This window comes from Petaurus breviceps, unplaced genomic scaffold (genome assembly GCF_028583685.1).
Source record: "Petaurus breviceps papuanus isolate PSGF00001 unplaced genomic scaffold, PetGlider_PUasm1.0 90762, whole genome shotgun sequence".
Lineage (NCBI taxonomy): Eukaryota > Metazoa > Chordata > Mammalia > Diprotodontia > Petauridae > Petaurus > Petaurus breviceps.
The window spans coordinates 4166869-4188323 of NW_027187339.1; the positions used below are offsets into that span (position 1 = coordinate 4166869).

The 21455-nt window shown below is 39.7% G+C and overlaps 1 protein-coding gene across 7 annotated transcripts in view; it reads right to left on the reverse strand.

The window, feature by feature from the left end:
- KCNMA1 (potassium calcium-activated channel subfamily M alpha 1) overlaps positions 1 to 21455 on the reverse strand; it is a 917791-nt gene that overhangs the window by 97577 nt on the left and 798759 nt on the right. For 5 of the 7 annotated variants that reach the window (XM_069068323.1, XM_069068322.1, XM_069068324.1 and 2 more), the window contains exon 19: positions 9230 to 9323. In XM_069068323.1, coding sequence (XP_068924424.1) covers positions 9230 to 9323 — 94 coding nt within the window. Of the gene's footprint in view, positions 1 to 9229; positions 9324 to 13843; positions 13931 to 21455 lie in introns of all 7 variants that reach the window. The other 2 variants (XM_069068316.1, XM_069068317.1) reach the window with 1 other exon arrangement.

Genomic DNA, 21455 nt, shown 5'->3' on the forward strand with positions numbered 1-21455 from the left:
CAGGGACCAAAGAGAAATGATTTCTAGGCGGGAGACATGAGGCATCTGGTCATAAGGCTTAGGCATCAGGCCCTCTTCTTTCCTGGAACTATTAGGGGTATTCAGGACCATACCATAAACAATCATTAGCTTTTTGTCAAAGTCTCATCAATTCTTTAAGAAATGGGAGGTTTCCCTTTCCAGGGTCAAGAAATGTTCAGGTCAAGGAAACCTGCTCTCTTGCCTTAGTTGTAAAGTACTGGACACACCCAGCTTCTGCCCTGGTGACTGGCAGAACACCTAGAGACAAACTGGGGACATCTGTTCAGGCACACAGGAATACGGAGAGGTGGGGACATTCCTGAAAGCAAAGCAACCTGTCAAAACCGCCTAGAATGTGTCTGGTCCCACTCCCTGTGACAAACCAGTGCAGAGAACACAACACTACTGTTTGCTGGCTGCCAGGATAGGTGCTCTTAATTGAGAAAGCATTTAGGGCTCCTATGTCAGAGCTGAATATTTCATGATGCGCTGTATGTTTGACTATTTGCTCAGTGGGCCCCTGTCACTTCAATCTTCCCTGAATGCTTTGACTGATCTCTATAAAGCTTCGCCAGGATGGAGTGATGGCTTGTCCTGGGCAAGCGGCGACACTGGCATGTTGGGGAGAGACACAAAGGCTGTTGTTGGGTTTGGTGATGATGGCACAGCTTATTCATGCAGTGGGGACCCTCTGTGGGTTGAATGGGTAACATAAAGGTCTAAAGAGAATCATTCACATGTGTGTGTTATGTTAATGGTGCTCTCTCTCTCTCTCTCTCTCTCTGTCTCTCTCTCTCCCTCTCTGTCTCTGACTCTCTCCCTGTCTGTCTCTGTCTCTCTCCCTGTCTGTCTCTGTGTCTCTGTTTCTCTCTCTTACCTCTATTTCCTTTACTTTCATTAATAGGAAAATAATACAGAGGACAGATGGAAGTCAATTTGCAGCAAGGAAAACAAGCATGTGATCTTAGAGGAAAAAAAACAAATTTATATCCATTTCTTGTTAGATGTTAGTTCTTAAAAAGTTCAATACTTATTTTAATGAACCTAAGAGGATTTTTTTTCACTCTTCCCTGACACATATTCCTTTTCCAAGTTAGAAATGAAACAATTTAGGTGTCAATTCTTTAAGTACTTAGGAAGTGAAAAGAATCATAAAATCTTGGTGGGGGAAACAGCATATAGCATTATCATCATTGGATGGCAGATTTAATCATAAAATCTCAGAATTTGAGAATTGTAAGGAATTTCACTAGGCAGCTAGGTAGCACAGTGTATAGAGCATTGGGCTTGGAATCAGGAAGACTCATCTTCATGAGTTCAAATTCACCTTCAGATATTTCCTAGCCGTATGACCCTGGACAAGTCACTTAACCTTGTTTGCCTCAATTCCTCATCTATAAAATGAGCTGGAGAAGGAAATGGCAAACCACTCCAGTATTCTTTCCAAGAAAACTCCAAATGGGGTCACAAAGAGTTGAACCTAATCAAAATTACTCAACAACAAAGGGACCTCACTGACCATCTAGTTTAACTCAAAACTCCCTCTAACATATGTGATAGGTCATCCAGCCACGGCTTGAAGAACTCCAATGAAGAGGAACCTTCTCTCTGTCTCTCTGTCTGTCTGTCTGTCTGTCTCTGTCTGTCTGTCTGTCTGTCTGTCTCTCTCTCTCTCTGTCTCTCTCTCTCTCTGTCTCTCTGAAAGCTCATTTTGAGTTTCTCACTAATTTCCCAGGGAAATGTTATACTCTAATATTTATCTGATGGCCATGCTTACATATAATACAGTCAAGAGTTCGTATGAGATGAGAAGGCTCAGAGACGATGCTATCCCCTCATTGGAGTGAATATCTACATGAGTGAGCTCAAGCATCCACTGAAGCTTTGCGAGTACTCGTGATACTCTCCTTTGGCACTCACAATATAATCCTCAGGCAAGGTAACTAATTTCTCCAAACCTCAATTTCCTCATCTGTAAATTAGAAACAATCAAACATGAACTTGAATAAAAGCTTCAAACAGAGCCAAATTCTATAAAATAGGTAAAGTGTTCAAAACCAACACAAATCTAGGCAGTGAGCTATTGTGAAGAGATAGTGGGTTGGCATCGGAGGACTCGTCTCTGACTTTAATTTGGATTGTTTTTCAACTTTATTATTTTGAGAAGTCATTTAACCTCTATTGGTCTCAGTTTGTTCATCTGTAAAATGACGGGGTCGGACTAAATGATCTGTGAGGTTCCCTCCAGCTCTGAGTTCTTGCTCTAATGATTAGATGATAGAATCTGTAAGAAGACTCCATAGGAGTCCAAAAGAAGACTGGCTAGGCTCTTCCTGGTACATACAAAGGAGGAAGGGAGATGGCCATAGGGTGAAAGAGAGGACAGTATGGATACCGTTCATTGTCCTCAGAATGCCAAGAAGTCCAGGGGAAAGAAAAAAAAAATGACCAAATGTGTCTCTCTATAAATAGCTGGCCAAATGGGTTCTATGAAGCTTGATGGTTACGCCCATTCAGTTAATGGGAGGAAAAGCTCCTCTGAGTCCTTCATTCCAAAATGAGAATGAGTGGGGGAAAGAATATTTGATTTGTAATCAGAGCTCCTGAGTTTAAACGAAGACTCTATTGTGTGTGATCTTGGGCAAGGCTCTTTATCTCTCTGTGCCTCAGTTTCTGCAACTATAAAAGGAGGTGATTGGACTAGGAAACCTTTTTGAATCTTTCCAGCTTGAAAAATCTATGATATATGATGAAATAACACTTATAAGTGCTTAGCACAGTGTCTGGCATATATTGGGCACTATATAAATGCTTACTCCCTTCCTCCCCTGTTTACTTATTAAAGATAGAGGTTTCCTCCTTTATTTTTCTGGCATAGGACTTTGGTTAATCAACTGTATTGGATATTTTAGATTATGGTGTTACTAACTAGAAATAAGAGAATGCTTGAGATACAAATGAAAGAGTAAACAGAGATGTGTGGATTTGCACGGACACAGATGGAGCTTTGTGCGGGTGCGTGCACTCCCATGTGTGGATGGGTCTGTTTTTGCCAGCAGCCTCTATGAAGCTCCTATGAATGAGGACAGAAAATGACCTTTTGCTGAGTATGCTACTTGTCTAGAGGCCTGTGTCAAGTTCACCCCTCTCTTTGGAGTGGGGGGAGACCAACGACTCCTTTCTTCTTCAGCCCCCTTGGGCCCTGTCACATTCCATTTGTTTGTGCATTAAGAGGTGGCTTGAATTAGCTGGGCTGACACTGCCTTCTCCCTTCATTCCACTCAGTGGCTGAAGTTCCGAGGGTGGCACTCTGGGCTCCTGCGACACTTTCTTAAGTGACTCGCTGGCACAGGTCCAGGACTTTTCACCACTTTATTTGCTAGCCACTTCTTTATTTCACAGGCATCCCAAGTTCTATTTGTGTGGCAGGCACGGCTGGCTGCTCCTGGTCCTCAGAGACATTCGAGCAAAGAGAAGTCCGAATAAAGGACACGATTATGATGAACAGGTGAGGTTATTTCCTTTAATGATCTGGAGAGACCTTAGCATATCTTTTTCTCTCTTCCTCGTGTCTCTGTAGGGAAGCCTGTGTCTCCCTGTCTGCCTGTTTTCTCCTCATGTCATTTTTCCTCTTCCCTGAAGGGACACAGTACCTACAATTTTCTGGGTGCTGGTGATCTGGATCTCCTCAAGTTTTTCACTTCGTATTCTCACACTTGCCACTCACCTTTATTAATGGCCCTTTGTGCACATCCCCTTGGAATCACAGAATCTCGGGGGGGGTCTCAGTGGACATTTATCCCAATATTTCCCCAATGAGGATCCTCTCTACAACACAGGCAATGGATAATCATCTGCCCTTTGTCTGGAGATGTCTAGGAAGAGGGGACTGACTCCTTGACTCCAAAAACACTTTAGGATTCCTCCATTTGGTAGAGAGGGGTTCTTCCATCCTTTATATTAAACCTAAATCCTCTCTTTTGCAAAACTCTGTATTATGTCTAGTTCTTTTTTCTGGAGGCAAACGGAACAAGTCTAATCTCTTCCACATAGTAGTATTTGAAGACAGCTATCATATCTCCCTCAATCTTCTTTTTCCTAAGCTGTGTCTCCCCAGAATATGTGGTGTGGGATTATACTAATCTAATTCCTAGTCCCCTATAAATATCTCTGGGACATGGATGACTTTTGAGGACTCTTGATTTGGATTCAGTCCTGTGACCTCAGGGATCTAAGTTCCCTGCAATGTCTCTTGGAAGAAATCAAACATTTCTATTCAATACAACAAAGATTTTTAATCACCTACTATATACCAGGAGCCATGAGAGGATACAAAGATAGAGAAAAAATGAATTCTTGTCCTCAAGGAGTTTACATTCCTATGCTGGTGTTCTATGAAAAACCAAGATACGCTCTGAACCACAAAATGTTTTGGTTCCATTGGGATGGGGTGGGCCATCTCTGCTATAGACCTATTTCCATAACCAAACCATGAGTTAGTGGTGGGAGGAATCATGGGATCTTCTTCTCTAGAGTCTGATCAACAACAATATGGATTCCAATTAATAGCAGATGGTCCCATTGAGATGAAAATAAAGAGATAAACTAGATGATCTATTAAGGTGACCCACTGAGTGCTCTTTGTAAGTGTAAACACAGAGATGCAGCTATTCTAGCTAGCAACTTGTACTGATTCTACACTGGGCATTATTATCTTCTCCTATATTTAGGAGAACTTTATTTATTTATATCCCATAACTGAGATATTTATCAATATGATGCTATCCAGCCTGGGCTAAGCAAACCTTCCTACACTCTAGAAGATGACAATTAGACAGAGACAATCCTGCCTCTGGCCCTAAAGGGGGCAACATGCTCCATGGCGAGTGAGGACTAGGAAATAGGAACTCTGTGGTTCATTGTACCATGAACGTGATTCTTCTGGTCTCAAGTTAAAAGGAAAATGATAAAATAGGCCTCTTGAATATAAGCTAAATGCACCTATGAAATGAAAGGGAGCTGTGATGATCTCATCCCCATTCCAAGTCATGTCAGGTGGCATGGCACCCCAAACTCATCATCTTACTCAAGCATGGTTCAAGGTAATTTTCTGTTAGTATAATGGAAAGATATAATATGTCAGGATCTCTATACATAAAATATATCTGAGAAGCAGTGTGGCATAGAAGAAATATGGCTGGCCTCAGAGTCAGAAAGATTTGGAGTCAAGTCTTGCCTCTGATACATACTGTGGTGTGACTATGGATAAATAACCTAACCTCTTAGTTCCCAAGGAACTCTTTAAGACTATAAGTTAGAGATTGATTGCTGTTCTGCATAAACAAAAGGGGTTTCCACACTAGGACTACTTACAGTGAAAACATAGATCTGTACCAAAAAAAGGGAAACCCAACCAAACTTTGTGTAGAAAAAAAAGCAATACCAGGCAATGTGTTGGAAGCCCATTAAAATTTACTACCTGGTAAACAATTTGGAAGTAACATTTGAACAGGGGGATACTCTATTTGAGGAAGTACAAATTAAGGAGTGTTCAATACCATTCTGTGCTTTTTGCCTTACATATGAGATCTTCCTATCACTTCCCATAGACCTCTAAAATCTCACCTATTTTTAGAATGATTGATCCCTGTTTAAACACTATCCAAGGAATTCAAGGTCAAGGTTGAAAAATCCACTTCAAAGAGGCCATTCTCCTCCTTTGTGGATTGTCCAGGTCACAGAGAACAGGCCTTATGGGTGCTATGTCCTCCAGAAAGAAAGGAAACTTGACTAGAGGTTAGGAAGGCTCCAGAGGCCAGATGAATGTTCCATTGGTCACTTTGTTCTCTGCAGGGGAGTATATAGGGATTTTGGAAATGTGTGCCCAAGTTACAGGGCCCTGAGAGTCACATGTCTAATGGAAGAGATTTACAGTAAGAAACCTAGTAGATTCCAAAGCCTGTTACCCACATTCCAAAGATTCCAAGATACACAGAGATCTGCATCTTCACATTTCAAAGAATGTGGAAAGGTACATCTTTGCATACAATACCTAAGAAAAGACAATCAAGGGTCAAAAAACTAGTTTGTCTGAGGCAAGATTTGAACCTGCCTTCCTGATTCCAAATCCAGTGTCCTTTCTGCCACACCAAACTTCAGTGCTCCCAAGTCATCTCCCTGTGGTTTGGGGGAAGGCTTTCTATGTGACCGTGGGTTTGCGCAGTCATCTATGAGGCAGGGAAAGATGGCAGGTGCTGGCAGAGACAGTCAGCAGGAGGGGCAGCTGGACAAAAGCACCACCATGAAATATCAGGGCTCTGAAGCCGAGCGACTTCTCTGCTCCATTCCTGACCCATGTTTAGCAATTCCAATGTGCTAGTGAGCAGACAACCCAAGCCTGGGATGTTGACTCTCCCTCAGTCCCTCTTCGGCAGGCAATGAAAGCAGGATCCACTTTGAAAATATTCCTCCATCATGCAAACTGACATAGGCATGCTTTTCAAAAACCCACAGCCAATCTGTTGATCATTACTTATTTACAAAGGCCTTCGGGCAGAAAGTCCTGTAAAAACCATACTTGATACGGTATACACTAGCTTTTTCTGCTTGTGGAAAGAAAAAAAAAAGTCCCCCCCAAGGCTACCTCAAACCATCACTTTCCATCGCACATAAAATGTACCGTGTAACACTAAAGTATTTAATATATATGGTATAATATATCTACAGGAAAGGCATTTGTGCAGAAGTGTGTTACCCTGGATTTGGTAATTTGATGTTTTGCTGAAGGCTATGACTTGAAAAAGCCTGCACCTCTTACAGAGGACCTGTCATCTCAGTACCCAAGAGCCAGCAGAATAAAGAAGCACCCTTAAGCAGCAAAACTTTGACACAGCTTTGAAGCATATGAAAACAGTATAACTCCCCAGAATTATTATTACTCAAGATCAAAGCAATGAGCCATACTTTACATAGCAAACAGGGACAGGGAATTTGGCTCCGAAGGTTTCAGAATTTGCAGCTTTCTATTTATTTATGTATGCATTTATTTATTTATTTGTGCCTCCCAATTGAGGCGAAGGAGGGCTCCTGTCCTCCCTCTGTTCTCCACCACCCCCTCCTCCAACTTCCAATGGATAACACTATTAGTGCAGGATAAGGAGATTACCCAAAGGTGAGTAAATTGGCGATGAATGCTAGCGTGACAACTGGCATCATAAAAATGAGAAGCTTGGCAGTTGGTTCATTTTATTCCTTCTCATAAACTGTAAACAAGCATTTAAATCAGTGTCATCCAAGCAAGCCTGAGCTAACAGGAAGGTAAAGAACTTTTAACAAAACATTTAGCTGGAATCAATGGTCAACGGGGGAAATAAAGGCTACAGTTGGATGGATGCACCTTTCTCTGATATCTCTACCTATCTGTGTGACTTCTTTGGACTCAATAGAGGTGAATGTGAATGTGTACATACATATTTATGTAAATAAAGGATCATTTTATCAAGTATATATACATACACAGATTATATATATATAATGTACATATAGAATAATGATGACAGCTAACATGTATACATTGCTTTAAAATGCTCTACAAATGTTCCCTCATTTTTTTTATTCACAAAATACCTTGGAGGTAGGTTTTCCTTCCCATTTTAGAGATGAAGATATTGAGGAAACAGAAGTTAAGTGAGTTGTACAGGATCAAACATCTGGTACGTGTCTGAAGCTGGATTTGAACTCACGTCTTCCTGATTCCAGGTCCAGTACTCTATGTACTAGGGTACCACCTCACTGCCAATATATAATTTATAAAACTAATATTATATGTAATCTTGAAAGTGTACCTTTGAGGGGTGGCCAGGTGGCTCAGTGAGTAAGAGCACCAGCCCCAGAGTCAGGATAACCTGGGATCGAATCCAAGCTCAGATACTTAGCACCACACCCAGAAATAACTGGCCGTGTAACCTTGAGCAAGTTATTTAACCCCAATTGCTTAAAAAAAAAGGAAGTGTACCTTTGACCAGGACCTATAAGTACAGACAATGAAGGCAGGAATGGATGCCCACTGAAAGTGACAATATAAGCAGTATCTGAAGAGGAAAATAGTTATTCACCTACATCAATAATCAAAGGGAGGAAAGAAGTGGATGGATGCAAGACAAAAACAAACCTAGAAGACTGATGTATGTTTCATTGTGATAATGAAAGTCATTTATAGGGAGCTACCCAGATCAGCAAATCACTCCCGTTCCATGGTAGTTGGTACCTGGAGGGTAGGTCTGATTAGTAGGAAGTTTACAGTTAGAAGGCTGGTAGGTGAAGTATGAGATCATCTTCTCTAGAGTCTAAGCAACAACAGTATAGATTCCCATCAACGTTAGAGAGTTCCATTGGAATGATGGCAAAGGGCTGTCCTGGATGGTTTATGATAGTTACCATTGCATGCTGGGGGAAATAAACTCCTGCGTTAGTCAGGAGGGTAGGAGGAGGTGGAAAGTTGCAAAGATAACTTAAGGACTAAAAACCTGACAGTCTAAGAAGAGGAAAATAGAGATTTGGTTCCAATATAGTTTCACCCTTAACTCCTAATGGATGCTCTCATCTAAAAAATCCCTGTATTTCATAATTAATATTGCTTTTAGCCTGAGTGAAGCCAGATTAGTTTTGAACTTTGCTTTGGCAAGTACACAGATTATTAGACTTTTTTATCAGTCAAAATCAATTAGCAGAAATTTGATTTCAATCGACAGGATAAAAGGAAGGTAATATTCAGGTTCATTTTTGATTGTGATGATACATCTCACATATGGCCTTAAGTACAGAAAACAGTCCTTGGAGGGACTCTAGCAGAAGGAGAACTGCCAGAGGCAAAGTAACCCCACGATTTCCTCTGATTGGTTCGTGCTATCATTAGTGCCAGGGCTGTTTAAGAACAACACACAGACAGGACAGGGTGACAGCTAAGACTTTAAAGTCTATGTATTTTTCAAACAGCTTTTCAAACTGTTTTTCATGACAGAATTTTTTTTCAGCTCTATCATTAACTGCTGACAAGCTGACAGAATAAATACTTCAGCCTTTAAGAATCCATCTAATGATCTCGATCCCCCAACCCTATTTTTTGAGGGGAGGGAAGACTCTTGAGGGAGGAGAGAGAGAAGTAAGCTGGAAGAGAGAACCGCCCGCTGTCCCCCTTCCCGTCCCTTACCTCATCAACTTAGGTGAGGAGTTGGGTGAGTTCCTCATTCCTCCATTCCGCTGTTTTTTTTTGGGTGACAGCGTTGATGGCTGTTCATCTTCAACTGGAAATACAGGCAACTCATGAGATTATGAACAGTTTGAGGGCAGACTGTGAAATATAGGCGAGATATCAAAGGACACTCACTCAAGGCTCAGTCATTCACTGTTCTCTTTTTCGACTCAACAACAAAATACCATATATGTTAGTCAAAGAGACTAGCTAAGGAAGGAAAGGGAAGAGGGAGAAAAAAAGAAAGAATAAAGAAAAAAATCTTCTCAAATAATAGGATTTTTAAGCATAGCAGTTCAAACTAACTAAAACAGTTTAGAAATAATCCTTGCCAAAAGAAAAATGAATCCTAAAAATGATCTGCCCACGCAAACAAGAATGTGGCACCAGTAATCGGTATTCTGGGAGTTAATTTTGGTCAACCCTTGGTGCTACTGGATGACAGAATGTGTGTTCCACTAAAGCTAACAAGACAAAGTTATATTCGAAATACCAACATAACAGCTGCCAGCCTATTCCTTCTCATGAACCACCTCAACTGGTTCTTGCTTCTGCCATGCCAGACAATGGTTTTTGAGGAGCAATCAGGATTGAAAGCCTTAATAAATCAATGTTTTAATCAGTCAGGATTACACACACTGGCATTCGATTGTGCCTACATCTCCAGCACAACTCCCTCCCCTGGCACTCCACCCTTCCAAGAGGGCAAGAGTGGGCATGGGGCTTGGGGAGAACAGGTCTTGTCCTAACAGACTGTGATGAAATAACTGGAGTTGCAGTTGGAGAGATGGGTGGGAGTGACCACCTGTATAACAGAAGGTATCCACTGACTGAGCTCCATTATGCTTTTAGTGGGGGCTTTGTGAATCAAAACCAAAGGCCATTTTCTCACTGAGAAAAAAGTAAAGGATGTAGGTTGCTAAGCAGTGTACAATATACCTTACAAACACCATAGTATACTCTGTTGCTTTTGCCCCAAGCCAAGCCATACTCTAATAAGCTTTGTAGTGGTATTAGCATTCATCAAGCTTCTTTCTAGGCTAGGTGCTTGATTGGTAATTAGCAGATGTGTACTACGTCCATCACCAAGGGGCATAAGCTGTAAAATCCTAGTTTTTGTCTTTCCACCCTTACAATTCAGACCAAAGCTGTAATGTCGAGAGTGAAAAAGAGAATGCTTGAATTCCTATAGTTGGCTGTAACACAGAGGAGGAGGAAATAAAATTAAAGGCGATAGCACATGGTGGTTACCTTTAAGCTAAGAAGAAAGAGAGTAGTAGTAATAATGTTAAAAGAAGTTTAATGCAGATTACTTGGGTGCAAATCTGGAAAAAAAACAAAACAACAAACAAACAAACAAACACCTCAGCAAAATAGGAGCATCCAGGAAGAACAAAACGTATCTGAACATGCATTTCATCACCTCTAAAAATAAAACAAAATCCATGAAATTGGACTTATCATAAGAGAATAATAAACTTCTCCAAAAATGAATTGAATAATCCATTTCCTCTTCAGCTCTAATGTATGACATTTTGCATATGCCCCCTTCTTCTGCTTGCCTATCTCTGTAATTCCAAGGATTCACAAATCCAAGAGAGAGAAGCAGGACAGTGGCAAGATTTGCAGAACAAAGATGGTAGTAACAGAGAAGGGGAGGAGAACCATGCCAATCCATGCAAACCAACCTATCACACTCTGTTCTTCTGTTCAGGACCATGCCCACCTCAATTGAAAAATGCTCTTTCCAACCCAATCAATCACACAGTGTTCCAAGCAAGAACTAAGATGCTTGTAAGATATCTCTTATCAGAAATGGGTATTCAGAGCAAATCACAGAGACTAAACACATTTAGAAGATTAAAGGAAATAAATACAAGCTATATAAATGGTATTGAAAAAAATCACTTCCAGTTGATATGCATCTCTGAGCAAGTAAATAGGAACTTGGAGCTTGACCTGAATTAATCTTCCCTTCAAAGGATGAGAGAATGTGAATCTGAGTTAGTAATGGGAAAGACACGTAGTAAGAGTGTGAGTATTTAAGTGTGTGTGTTCATGTTTTAATCTGTCTCATTGGTGGAAGGAAAATCCATTATCTACATACATGCGAGGTCTGATTTATACTATAGACTGACTGCCATGATTCCATTGGTGTCCAAAGCATTTTAAATGAGCTGTGCAAAATGCTAAGAGCAAAAATTAAAAAAAAAAAACAAAAAGAGGAGTGAGGAAGAAGGAGTGTTGTTATTGCTACTGCTGCTACTATTATTTTCCTCCTGGTTAGAATGACTTATGTTTTCTGTTTTCAGATGTTAAGGGTCAGTCCAAGGAAGGCCTTTCATCTAACACAGTCTAGCACCATTAGCTTTTTTCCAAGTCTACCAGATGTTACAACTATTTGGGACAATTCTAGAGTCTTTATTAGTTAAGACTCATAATAGCTGTCATCATCCTTGGCATTCCTTTTTGTTTCTGTTGTTTGATTCTGGTTTTCCCCTTTGCATTGTGTCTACAATAAATAATCTTCCTCTTTCCTTAAGTGCCCATCACGTTTTTACCCTGTCACTCTCTGTATTTACCTGCAGTACTTTTTAGCTACCAGGCTCACAAGTTAAAACCTGTTACCCAGCTCCAGAGAGACACCTCATTTTGGTGGTAGAGCTGAACCTCACTCTAAGCAAGGGAGCCATTTATTTTCATTGCAACTAGGAAAGATCATCCATCATAATCATATTGCATTTAAACTGGGATTTGTTCTCTTAACTGAAACCTGTGTTCAAAGGTTTCCTTCGACACTCACAGCCTGGAAATTCAGATTTGTTCCCCAAAGAGAAGAGGGGAAATGTCTTCAGCTTAAATATATGGACATTGTGTAATGAAGACCATTACATATGGCTTGGATCACACAAGAGAAGCAGCGATAACTTCTTCTTCGTAAGTAGGATATAAACCATATTTAATTATTATCCTTTATATGGATTCTATCAATTTCCTGCATATTTAAAGAAAGTGGATCTAGGAAAACTTTTAGTTAAGCTATAAAATATAATTTTCATTTCATGGCTCTTGTGTCTACATGAGAGGAATAAAAATTGAATTAAAAAGGAGTCTTAAATTTACTTACTCTCTTGAAAGACAAATGGATTGAAATAATGGGCTACTATACTATGACAACCCAACTTTAGAGACCCATATTTAACCTGCTGTTTTGGCTAATTATCATCTGCCCCTGTTTTTAATTCACCTTCACACTTTGGGAACCATATTCAGAGGCAGTCATATTAAGTAAGGCTGCTTTTTCCCAGTTTCTCGAATTTGCAAACAAGTTCAGGAATCCAACCTGGAATTTTTATAGGACCTGAACTCCATCCAGCCTCCAAGTCCTCATAAAATTCAAGAGCTTGTTTTTGCACATCTCTAAGTATAACACTTAATGCGTTATTGTAACATCCCAGAGCTCACTTGTCTAATAGGCACCGAATCTAACAGTTTTACAGTTGGAGAAGACTCGTTACCCGAAAAATGTCAGGCAAGTCTAATGAGGCTTCAGATCCTCTGGTTTACACTGGAGTTTAATTTAAAGTTACAATGATGTTTTAACATGTTTGCTTATACTTGAGTAAAGAGGATTCATTATTTCAATGACATAACCTCCAGACAACATTCTGTGAATTGATTTAAGATGTGGTGGTAATTCTAACTGCCTTAATGCAGAACTGAACATCTGTAACAACATTTTGCTTGACTTTTCATCAGCATTCTCCTTTCAAGAAAGAGAAAGGCAATGTCTTCCAGAAACATTGGCCAGAAATCTTAGCTTATTTCAAAAAGATTTTTTATTATTATTTTTTTAAAGCTAAATTTTTGTGGAACTCTGTTTCATTTTCTGTCCTTAGCCAGGCTAACAAATACTTGCTCTTGTGACAGCTTACCAAGCCCTCTTTATGGGCCCTTGGAATATGCTAGGGCATCTGTCAAAACTTTCAGAGTTTCAGCAAAACCCAAATGTCAATGTGTTGTGAACCCTAAATTGAGCTCCAGCCTGGGAGACACTCCCCACTCCTATTCCCCGTTTTTTTCCTGAGAAGAGTGAGGAAAATGGTGGCCTGGTGACCAAAGGGGCAGGCTATGTCCTGCTGGCTGGAAAGAGAAAGGATTCAAAGGAAATAAAACCCAGAAGATGATAAAACACAAACCACCCATAAACATTAGTTGACTAGCTATCTCCATTACATTATTAATCACCACATCTGGAGCAACCCACATCTGCAAACACTTAACAGGTCATTAGTAATGTCATTTTCACACTGAAAACACTCAGAGTAAAAGTCATGCAAAGTGCTTTGATTGTCTAGGCATCTAGCAAGAAGGTGCAGCTATGGTAACCTTGGGCCAGCCCCAGTACTGGGGGATGGTATCAGTATTTTTTAGGCAAGCTGAATGCATGCTTCAGTGGATAGGAGGTAGATTTCCCTTGCTCAACTGCACTCAGAAGATAAAAGGTGCTGAATGGAGCAGACTCCCTTTACTGTTAATTAACATTGGGGACAGGTCCTGTTACTCTTTCACCTGGCTTGGCCACAAGATGGAATTTTGATGTTGCGTTCTGGAGCTCAAATGCGCGTTTGGGGTAACGTGATTTGGCTTCATCCTTAACTGCCAAACAATAAGGAAAAAAAAAAGAAATTAATGCTTAGTATTTGTTGTGCTATTGTTTAAAATGTTTCAAACCAACTTTAATAGGAAGTAGAATCAGAACTTTGAATTAAAACTGGAGATTGCAGATTTTTTCTTCTAACACCTTCCTGGAAAATCTTCTGTTTTTGTTATTACCGATGTTGGTGTTGGAAACTTCGGTGGAATGATTATTCACCAAGATGGTCATCTTCAAGAAAGAGTTGCTCCCAAAATACACATATCTACCCTCTCCATCAGCATACATACGCATCTGCGTGCACACACACACATTTCCACAGAAGATTCTTTATCTTTTGAAAACTATTAAAAATTATAGTCCCAAGAAATTATTATCATATTCTAGGTCATCAGTCTACGTGAAGCTTTTGTTTCTTGAGAAGGTCTGATAGAGGAGCCTTTGTCTTGTTATAGTTGCCTAACCTGCAAAAGATGGCTTGTACCAAGCGTTCTTGAGACAAGTAAGAGTGAGGGTCAAGATGCCTTCAATAGAGTGGTGGTGAAAGCAAATATCAACAAAATGAGGGTGCATTTTAAGATCTTAAGAATGTGTTTTAATGAGATAACAGGTGAGCAAAGAGAGGATCCACATTCGTAACCAAACAATTGGTCCTTAAATTCTGACCATCTAATCTCAGAATTTTAGGAGGGTCTGAGTAAAGAAAAATGGGTAACTCTTCTATTAAAGAACCAAAACAGAACTCAAAACACTGGTCCAATGCATCTGAGTAGGAGTAGATCAATAGTGTCATTTTTGTCTATGGGTACATTATTAGCTATTCAAGATAAAATCTCTTATAGAAATTAACGTCTGTCAGTGAAGTCAATGAATCCATGACATGTACAGTAAGGGGGCTGTGGTCCAGTGGGACCAGAATTTCTAACAAGGTACTTATCTCTCTTTGTTGACCAGTTTGTTGATACTTCTCTAACACAGAGAGTACCAAGAGGTTTCAAGAGGAAGCCAAGTTTGTTAACATCCCCAAAAATGCCCTCAACTGAATGGCTCTAGACTCTTTTTGAAATATCATAATGGATCCCAAGAAGGGAGGCAAGATGTAACCTGAGAAAAAAAGAAGTGACAGCGTGGCAAACCTAGGTGATATTAGAAAGAATCCTACTGATGAAATGAGAAATGTAAAGGGAAATACTGTGGACAGATGTAAATCATTGGGATTTCAGGAACATGCCAGACTAGAATCACAGAACCATATACTGGGAGCCAGAAGAGAACTTAGGGACTATCTACTCTCAATTAAAAGAGGAGGAAACTGGGGCGGCCAGGTAGCACAGCAAGTAAGAGCAACTGCCCCAGTGTCAGGATGACCTGGGGATCAAATCTGGGCTCAGATACTTAGCAGCACACCCAGAAATAACTGTCCATGTAACCTTGAGCAAGTTACTTAACCCCAATTGCTTAAAAAAAAGGAGGAAACTGAGGTTGAGATAAGCAAAGTAACTTGTTACAGCCCAGGTTCTCTGATTCTAAATCTAGCACTCTTCCCCTCATACCATGGTCCTCTCCAATACACAAGGTGGCCACTAGTGTCTACTATGGACATAGAGAGAATATGATGTGCTCACTGAGGAAGGGAGGCTTGTTGGCTATTTTCCATTTCTGGATTTTATGAAATTGATATGAGAGTAGAGAAAAGAACTATAAACATCATTAAGTTATAAAGGACTGGGTGAGTCAACAGATGCAAGAATTTTAAGATAATTTTTAAAAATAAATTCACTATAATTTCTCATATCTATATAAATGTACTTTAAATACAAAAAAAAGATGGGTATTATACTTTTAATTTAAAATAAAAATGCTCATCCTACTATCTCTAGCAAATGTACCACATCAGTTAATACAGCTTGGTTCTTCAACATATTCTTAAATTCTGGTCTTTTTAATAGATTATATTAGTGACATTTTTTCCTTGGCTAGGTGAATGATTTTTTTTTTGCTTTTTGAAGGGGAGGAGGTAGGGCAGTTGGAGTTAAATGACTTGTCCAAGGTCACATGGCTGGTTTTGTGTTTAAGTGTCTGAGACCAGATTTGAACTGAGGTCCTCCTGACTCCAGGGCTGGTTCTCTATTCACTGCGCCACCTAGCCACCCCCTGAAATGTTTTAAGTTCAAATTGAACACAAAATAATGAAAGAATCCAGTTCGTATGTTGGAGGAAGAAAAAAAATCATAAATATAAGATCAGAAGTCCATTAAGCCTAGAATGCAATGTGGGAAGGCTAATTGGACTAAAGAATGTGGGCTGATTTGTTATTGTTGTACTTGTTGAAGTTTCTCACTATAACCCTCTCATTCTGCATCCTGGTAAGAAAATAAGTGACTGATATTTAACTAGAGTTCCATATCTGTAGTTTAAAGATTGATACAAATTGGCATTACATTTGATCCAATCAAATTAACCTACATGACAGTCACACCAATCTAGAGAACAATCCATTTGAAGAATATGTTGCCTGGTCTTTCTTTGTAGGGTCAGCCTACCATTGGAATGTTAGTCATTTTTCTTCCTTATCAGAAAATTTGCTTTCAATCAATCAATTAACAAATATTTGTTCAGTATCTATTAATGTACAAGATATCATGTTTTCAGAAGAGCTGCCTCAAGCAAGTATTATTCTGCCTTGCATTCTTGGGCCAAGGATTGAGAGAATTCAATTCAAAGAATAGATACTATGGGGAAAGGAGTACCTTTCTAATGTTTAGAACTCCACCAATCCCAGAGGAGTAAGAAGAAAAAAGGGAATTGGAAAGAGCCTTTAAAATATATATGTTCAAAGAACATCAAGATGGAAACTTTGTGATCATAGGTTCGACTTCTCTCTTCTCCTTCTCTGCCTCCAACCAGCCTTCTGCCTTCTCCATGTACATATCTCCTTCTAACTCTGGAGAGACTGATGGTCTCTAAGAAGCTCTTCAAAGATTTAGTGTTCAAGTAGTGAGATGAAATATTTTTTGCCCCATTTCCAACAGCCATAGCTCTTCTCTTTTTCTCTTCACCTCATCTGTGCCAGTCTCCCATAACTCCCTAAGCTATTTCCCACTTATCTTCAAGGAGAATGTGCTCCTGTCTCTAGTGGAGAAACATTTGAAGTCAGAGAATAAAAGTTAAGGAGGCCAGATAGCTGGGTAGAGTCTCTCCTGACCTGGTGTTATTACCCAATACTAACAATCCCTCTGCTATTGGTGCTGATAGATCCTTTGGGTCCCAGAATCCGAGCAAAGATAGATTTTTTTTTTTTGCCACCTAAGCTGGTTGTTTGACTACCCAACACTCTAAGACTCAGGTAAACGATATCTACCAGAAGCAATTCCTCGGAACTGTCAGCATTTGGTACATGTCCACCCAGCACCCTGTACAAGACAACAGATTAGCCATTAGACTCGATATGTTGAAAATATACAGCTTCAACCTTTCCCCAGCTTGCTCAGAGCGATACATAGATGATTATTTCAACCGTCAGCTGCCGCATAGATTTAAGCCCCTGCACAATAACTCCTGGATTCATCTGCCCCTTGTCAGACATACACAGCTTTAGTTGGAGGATACATGGTGTGGCAGTTTCACTGCGGATCCAGAATGATCCAGACGGCTGCTGTCTCTTTGTTAACAGGAAACCAAACTGATGAGTTTGTAATGTATTTCTTATCAAAGGTGGTTTCAGAAAAGAAAATATACCTCATCAGTTTGGCTGGAATTTAACATATGCCAAGATATGGGCTTAATCAGAACATCTCTGTTATTTTCTCTGAGAAACATATAATTCTATATTCATCGCTTTAAAATCATTTTGCTTATGAATTATGTATTTATGAATTTATAATTATCACTCAATTCCCCTATCCCTACAATACATGTAATGAAATCATTGACTACATACTACAAGGCAATGATGCCTGATAGATAAAAGCATATTATTATTTTTTTTAAACTGAAGGGTACATCCGAAATGGTCATTATGAATGGAAAGATTACAATTCTCTACATAGGCATGTAATACAAAATGAACTCTATTTGTTGAAAAATATTTTCACATAATTATACATAAGGAACTCTTACTATATGGCTGATTGTCAAATGAGTTCGAACATACCATGAGACAAGTTACATTTCCCTAAAACATAAAGAGCTTCATAAAGGGGGGGAAATCAGATAATGTAACTGATTTACATAAGGTGAATTTTAGCTTGTCCTCCATCCCACCCTTATCAAGAAGTTAGATTAGATGTTTATGCCTTATACATTTCTGTGTGTAAGTGTATATATAACTGCCCCAAGCAATCGCCAAGGTTATAAATTACAAATAACTTGCCAACCTGTGACAGCAGAGGAAGTTTCCACACTGGGAGATCTCTAAATCAATAAAATCATGGGCTTACTTCTATATACATACACACAAACACACACATATGTGTGTATACTTTATATAAATATACATATACAACTATATGCATGTATATAAATGCACAGATATGTGCCTCTATGTACACATACCATGTGCAAGTTCCCCAATTGACTGATTGATGTAATTAAAAAAATAAAACAAGAGGCATCTGTCAGTCACTGCATGGGGGAGTGCTTATGAAGCCTTCCACTTGCCCCAGCCCCTCTATCCCAAGCTGAGAGTGATCATTCCTGTCTTCATTTTCCCAAGAATAATTTTCCTGCATCCTTTTTTGTCCCTATCAAGTAACCAGGTGGCACAGTTGATAGAGTGATGAACCTAGAGTGAGAAAACCTGAATTTCAACCCAGCCTCATAGGCTTCTTTGCAGTATGACCCCGAGAAAGTCAGTTTGCCTCTGTCTGCCGCAGATACCTTAACTATAAAATGGGTATCATTTACCTACCTCCTGGGGTTGTTCTGAGGATCAATGAGATAATTTGGTTAAAGTGCTTAGAATAATTCCCAGTACATGCAATAAATTCTTCCCTCCCTCCCTACTTTCTCTTCTTCCTTCCTTCCTTCCTTCCTGCCTTCCTTCTTTCCTTCCTTCCTTTCTTTTTCTTTCTTTCCTTCCTTCCTCCCTCCTTACCTCCCTTCCATCTTCCTTCCTTTCTTTCTTTTTTCTTTCATTCTTCCTTTCTTTCTCTCCTTCTTTCTTTCCTTCCTTCCTTCCTTCCTTCCTTCCTTCCTTCCTTCCTTCCTTCCTTCCTTCCTTCCTTCCTTCCTTCCTCCCTATCAGATTCTCCCCAGTATCACATTATATATCCTCCTCATTAGATTGTAAACATCTTAAAGTGAGGACTGTTTTTTTTTAATCTTTGTATGACCAAAGCCTTGAACATAGCAGACATATGCTAAAATCAATCAATCAGACAATATTTATTAAGTGCTTATTATGTTTCAGGCACTGTTTAAAGTGCTAGGGATTAAAAAACCCAGTCCCTATTCTCAAGATACTGACAACCTAATGGGGAAGACAACAAATAAAAATGCAAACAAAATATTTGCAGGATAAATAAATATAATTAACAGAAGGAAGGCAATGAGATTAAGAGAGGTTGGGAAAGGCTTTCTGTAGAAGATGTTCAGGGAAGCCTATAGGCAGAGATGAGGAGAGATCATTCCAGACATGGGAATAGTCAAAGAAAATCCCTTGAGCATCTTGAGTGTCTTTTTCCTAGAACAGCCAGGAGGTCGGTGTCGCTGGATTAAAGAATACTTGGTAGGGAATAAAATGTAAGAAGCATGAAGTAGCTAAATGGGGTTTTGAGTGGCAAAAAGAGTATTTTGCATTTGATCCTGGAGTCAATAGGGAGGCCCTGGAGTTTATTGAGTAGGAAGCGTATATGGTCCAACCTGTACTTTAGGAAAATCGCATTAGTGGCTGAATGGATTGTGGAAAAACTTCTGGCAGGCAGGGCCCCCCTCCCACACACACTCCCATAGGCTATTGTGCCAGGCCACGCATACAGTGATGAAGACCTAGACTGATTCAGTTCCATGGTAGGCACCTCTATTTTCTTTCTTGGTTTCTTTCTTCATTAAAGGAGACTTTGATGAGAAAAGGTTTTCATTTGCATATATGAATGGTCAGAAACCCTAGGTAGGGTTTGGGGAGAAAGTGGGAGTGAGAGCAGGGTAGTTTCAGGGAGAACATACTGGGAATTTGTAAGTTTGACATATCGGCCTTGGGGATTTGACCACAGATATCCTCTGTGTGCATAAATTGTCATAGAAGGCATCATGACATTACTCTATTCCATGCCCTGCACCAAATCTTCAAGGTCAATTGAACCTTGAATAGGATTTTTGTCCAAGTTTGTTCAGTTTTTAAAAATAAGAATTGTCTTTTCCTTTTGACTATCCCCTATGTGGGAGCCCCAGAAACTCAAACTGTCAATTCTATTTTCCTACTTCATAGGCCATCATTTCTGATATTACTATATTTTTAAAAATTAATTGCTGTTTCCTATCCTGAATCTCATTGCTACAGTCTTATGCACAGACTCTACACTCCCTTGAACCTTTTGTTATATTTATTTTGCTTTTTTGGAAGGGAAAAGGCAGGGCAATTGGAGTTAAGTGACTTGCCCAAGGTCACATGGCTAGTAATTGTTACGTGTCTCAGGCTGCATTTGAACTCAGGTCCTCCTGACTCCGAGACCGGTGCTCTATTAACTGTGCCACCTAGCTGCCCCTTTCTTGAACCTCTGAAATTGCCACCAAGCTCCATGTGAATGGGAAAGAGAGTAGGCAGGTGGTATAGCAGATAGACATCTGGATCTGGAGTCAGGAAGACCTGAGTTCCAAACTGGCTTCAGATACCTACTAGCTGTATGACCCTGGACAAGTTACTTAACCTCTGTCTGCCTCATTTCCCTCAACTGTAAAATGGAAATAATAATAGCCCTTCCCTCCCAGGGTTGTTGTAAGGATAAAATGGGGGTAATATTGGTAAGGCGCTTTGTAAACCTCACAGTGTTATATAAATGTTAGCTATTATTCTTGTTATTATTATTCCAAATATTTGATTGGATGCTTTCTTTAAAACTGAGATAAAGTTAAAACATGTGGACTTTTGGAAAACATTAGACATACATCACATGACTGATTAAGGAGTAGATTGCTGGGGAACCCAAAAATATTGAAGCCCCTTCACCTGAGGATATGGGAACTAGTCCTTAGAGCAACTTCACATTACACTTAGCCCATTTTTTAAGAGCAAATCACCTAAGGACATCCTTGAATTTTGGGATTCCTGTGTCTATTTTCCAATAGTCTATACTTGGATGCAAACTGCTTTAAAAAGCTGAATTCAATATGTTACTGCTCAATGCTGGGCTCTGTACTTCACTACACACAAAAAAAAGAGAGGAAAAAAAATCCCAAACTAAAGAATCTAATTCTAGATTTTTCTAAGCCAATGGAACGGTTTAGTCCCCCTTAGTCTTTCTCCATAATATCAATCCCATTTCCTTCTTTCTCTGCTGCTACCCTCCAATTTATAACACTCCTTGGTTT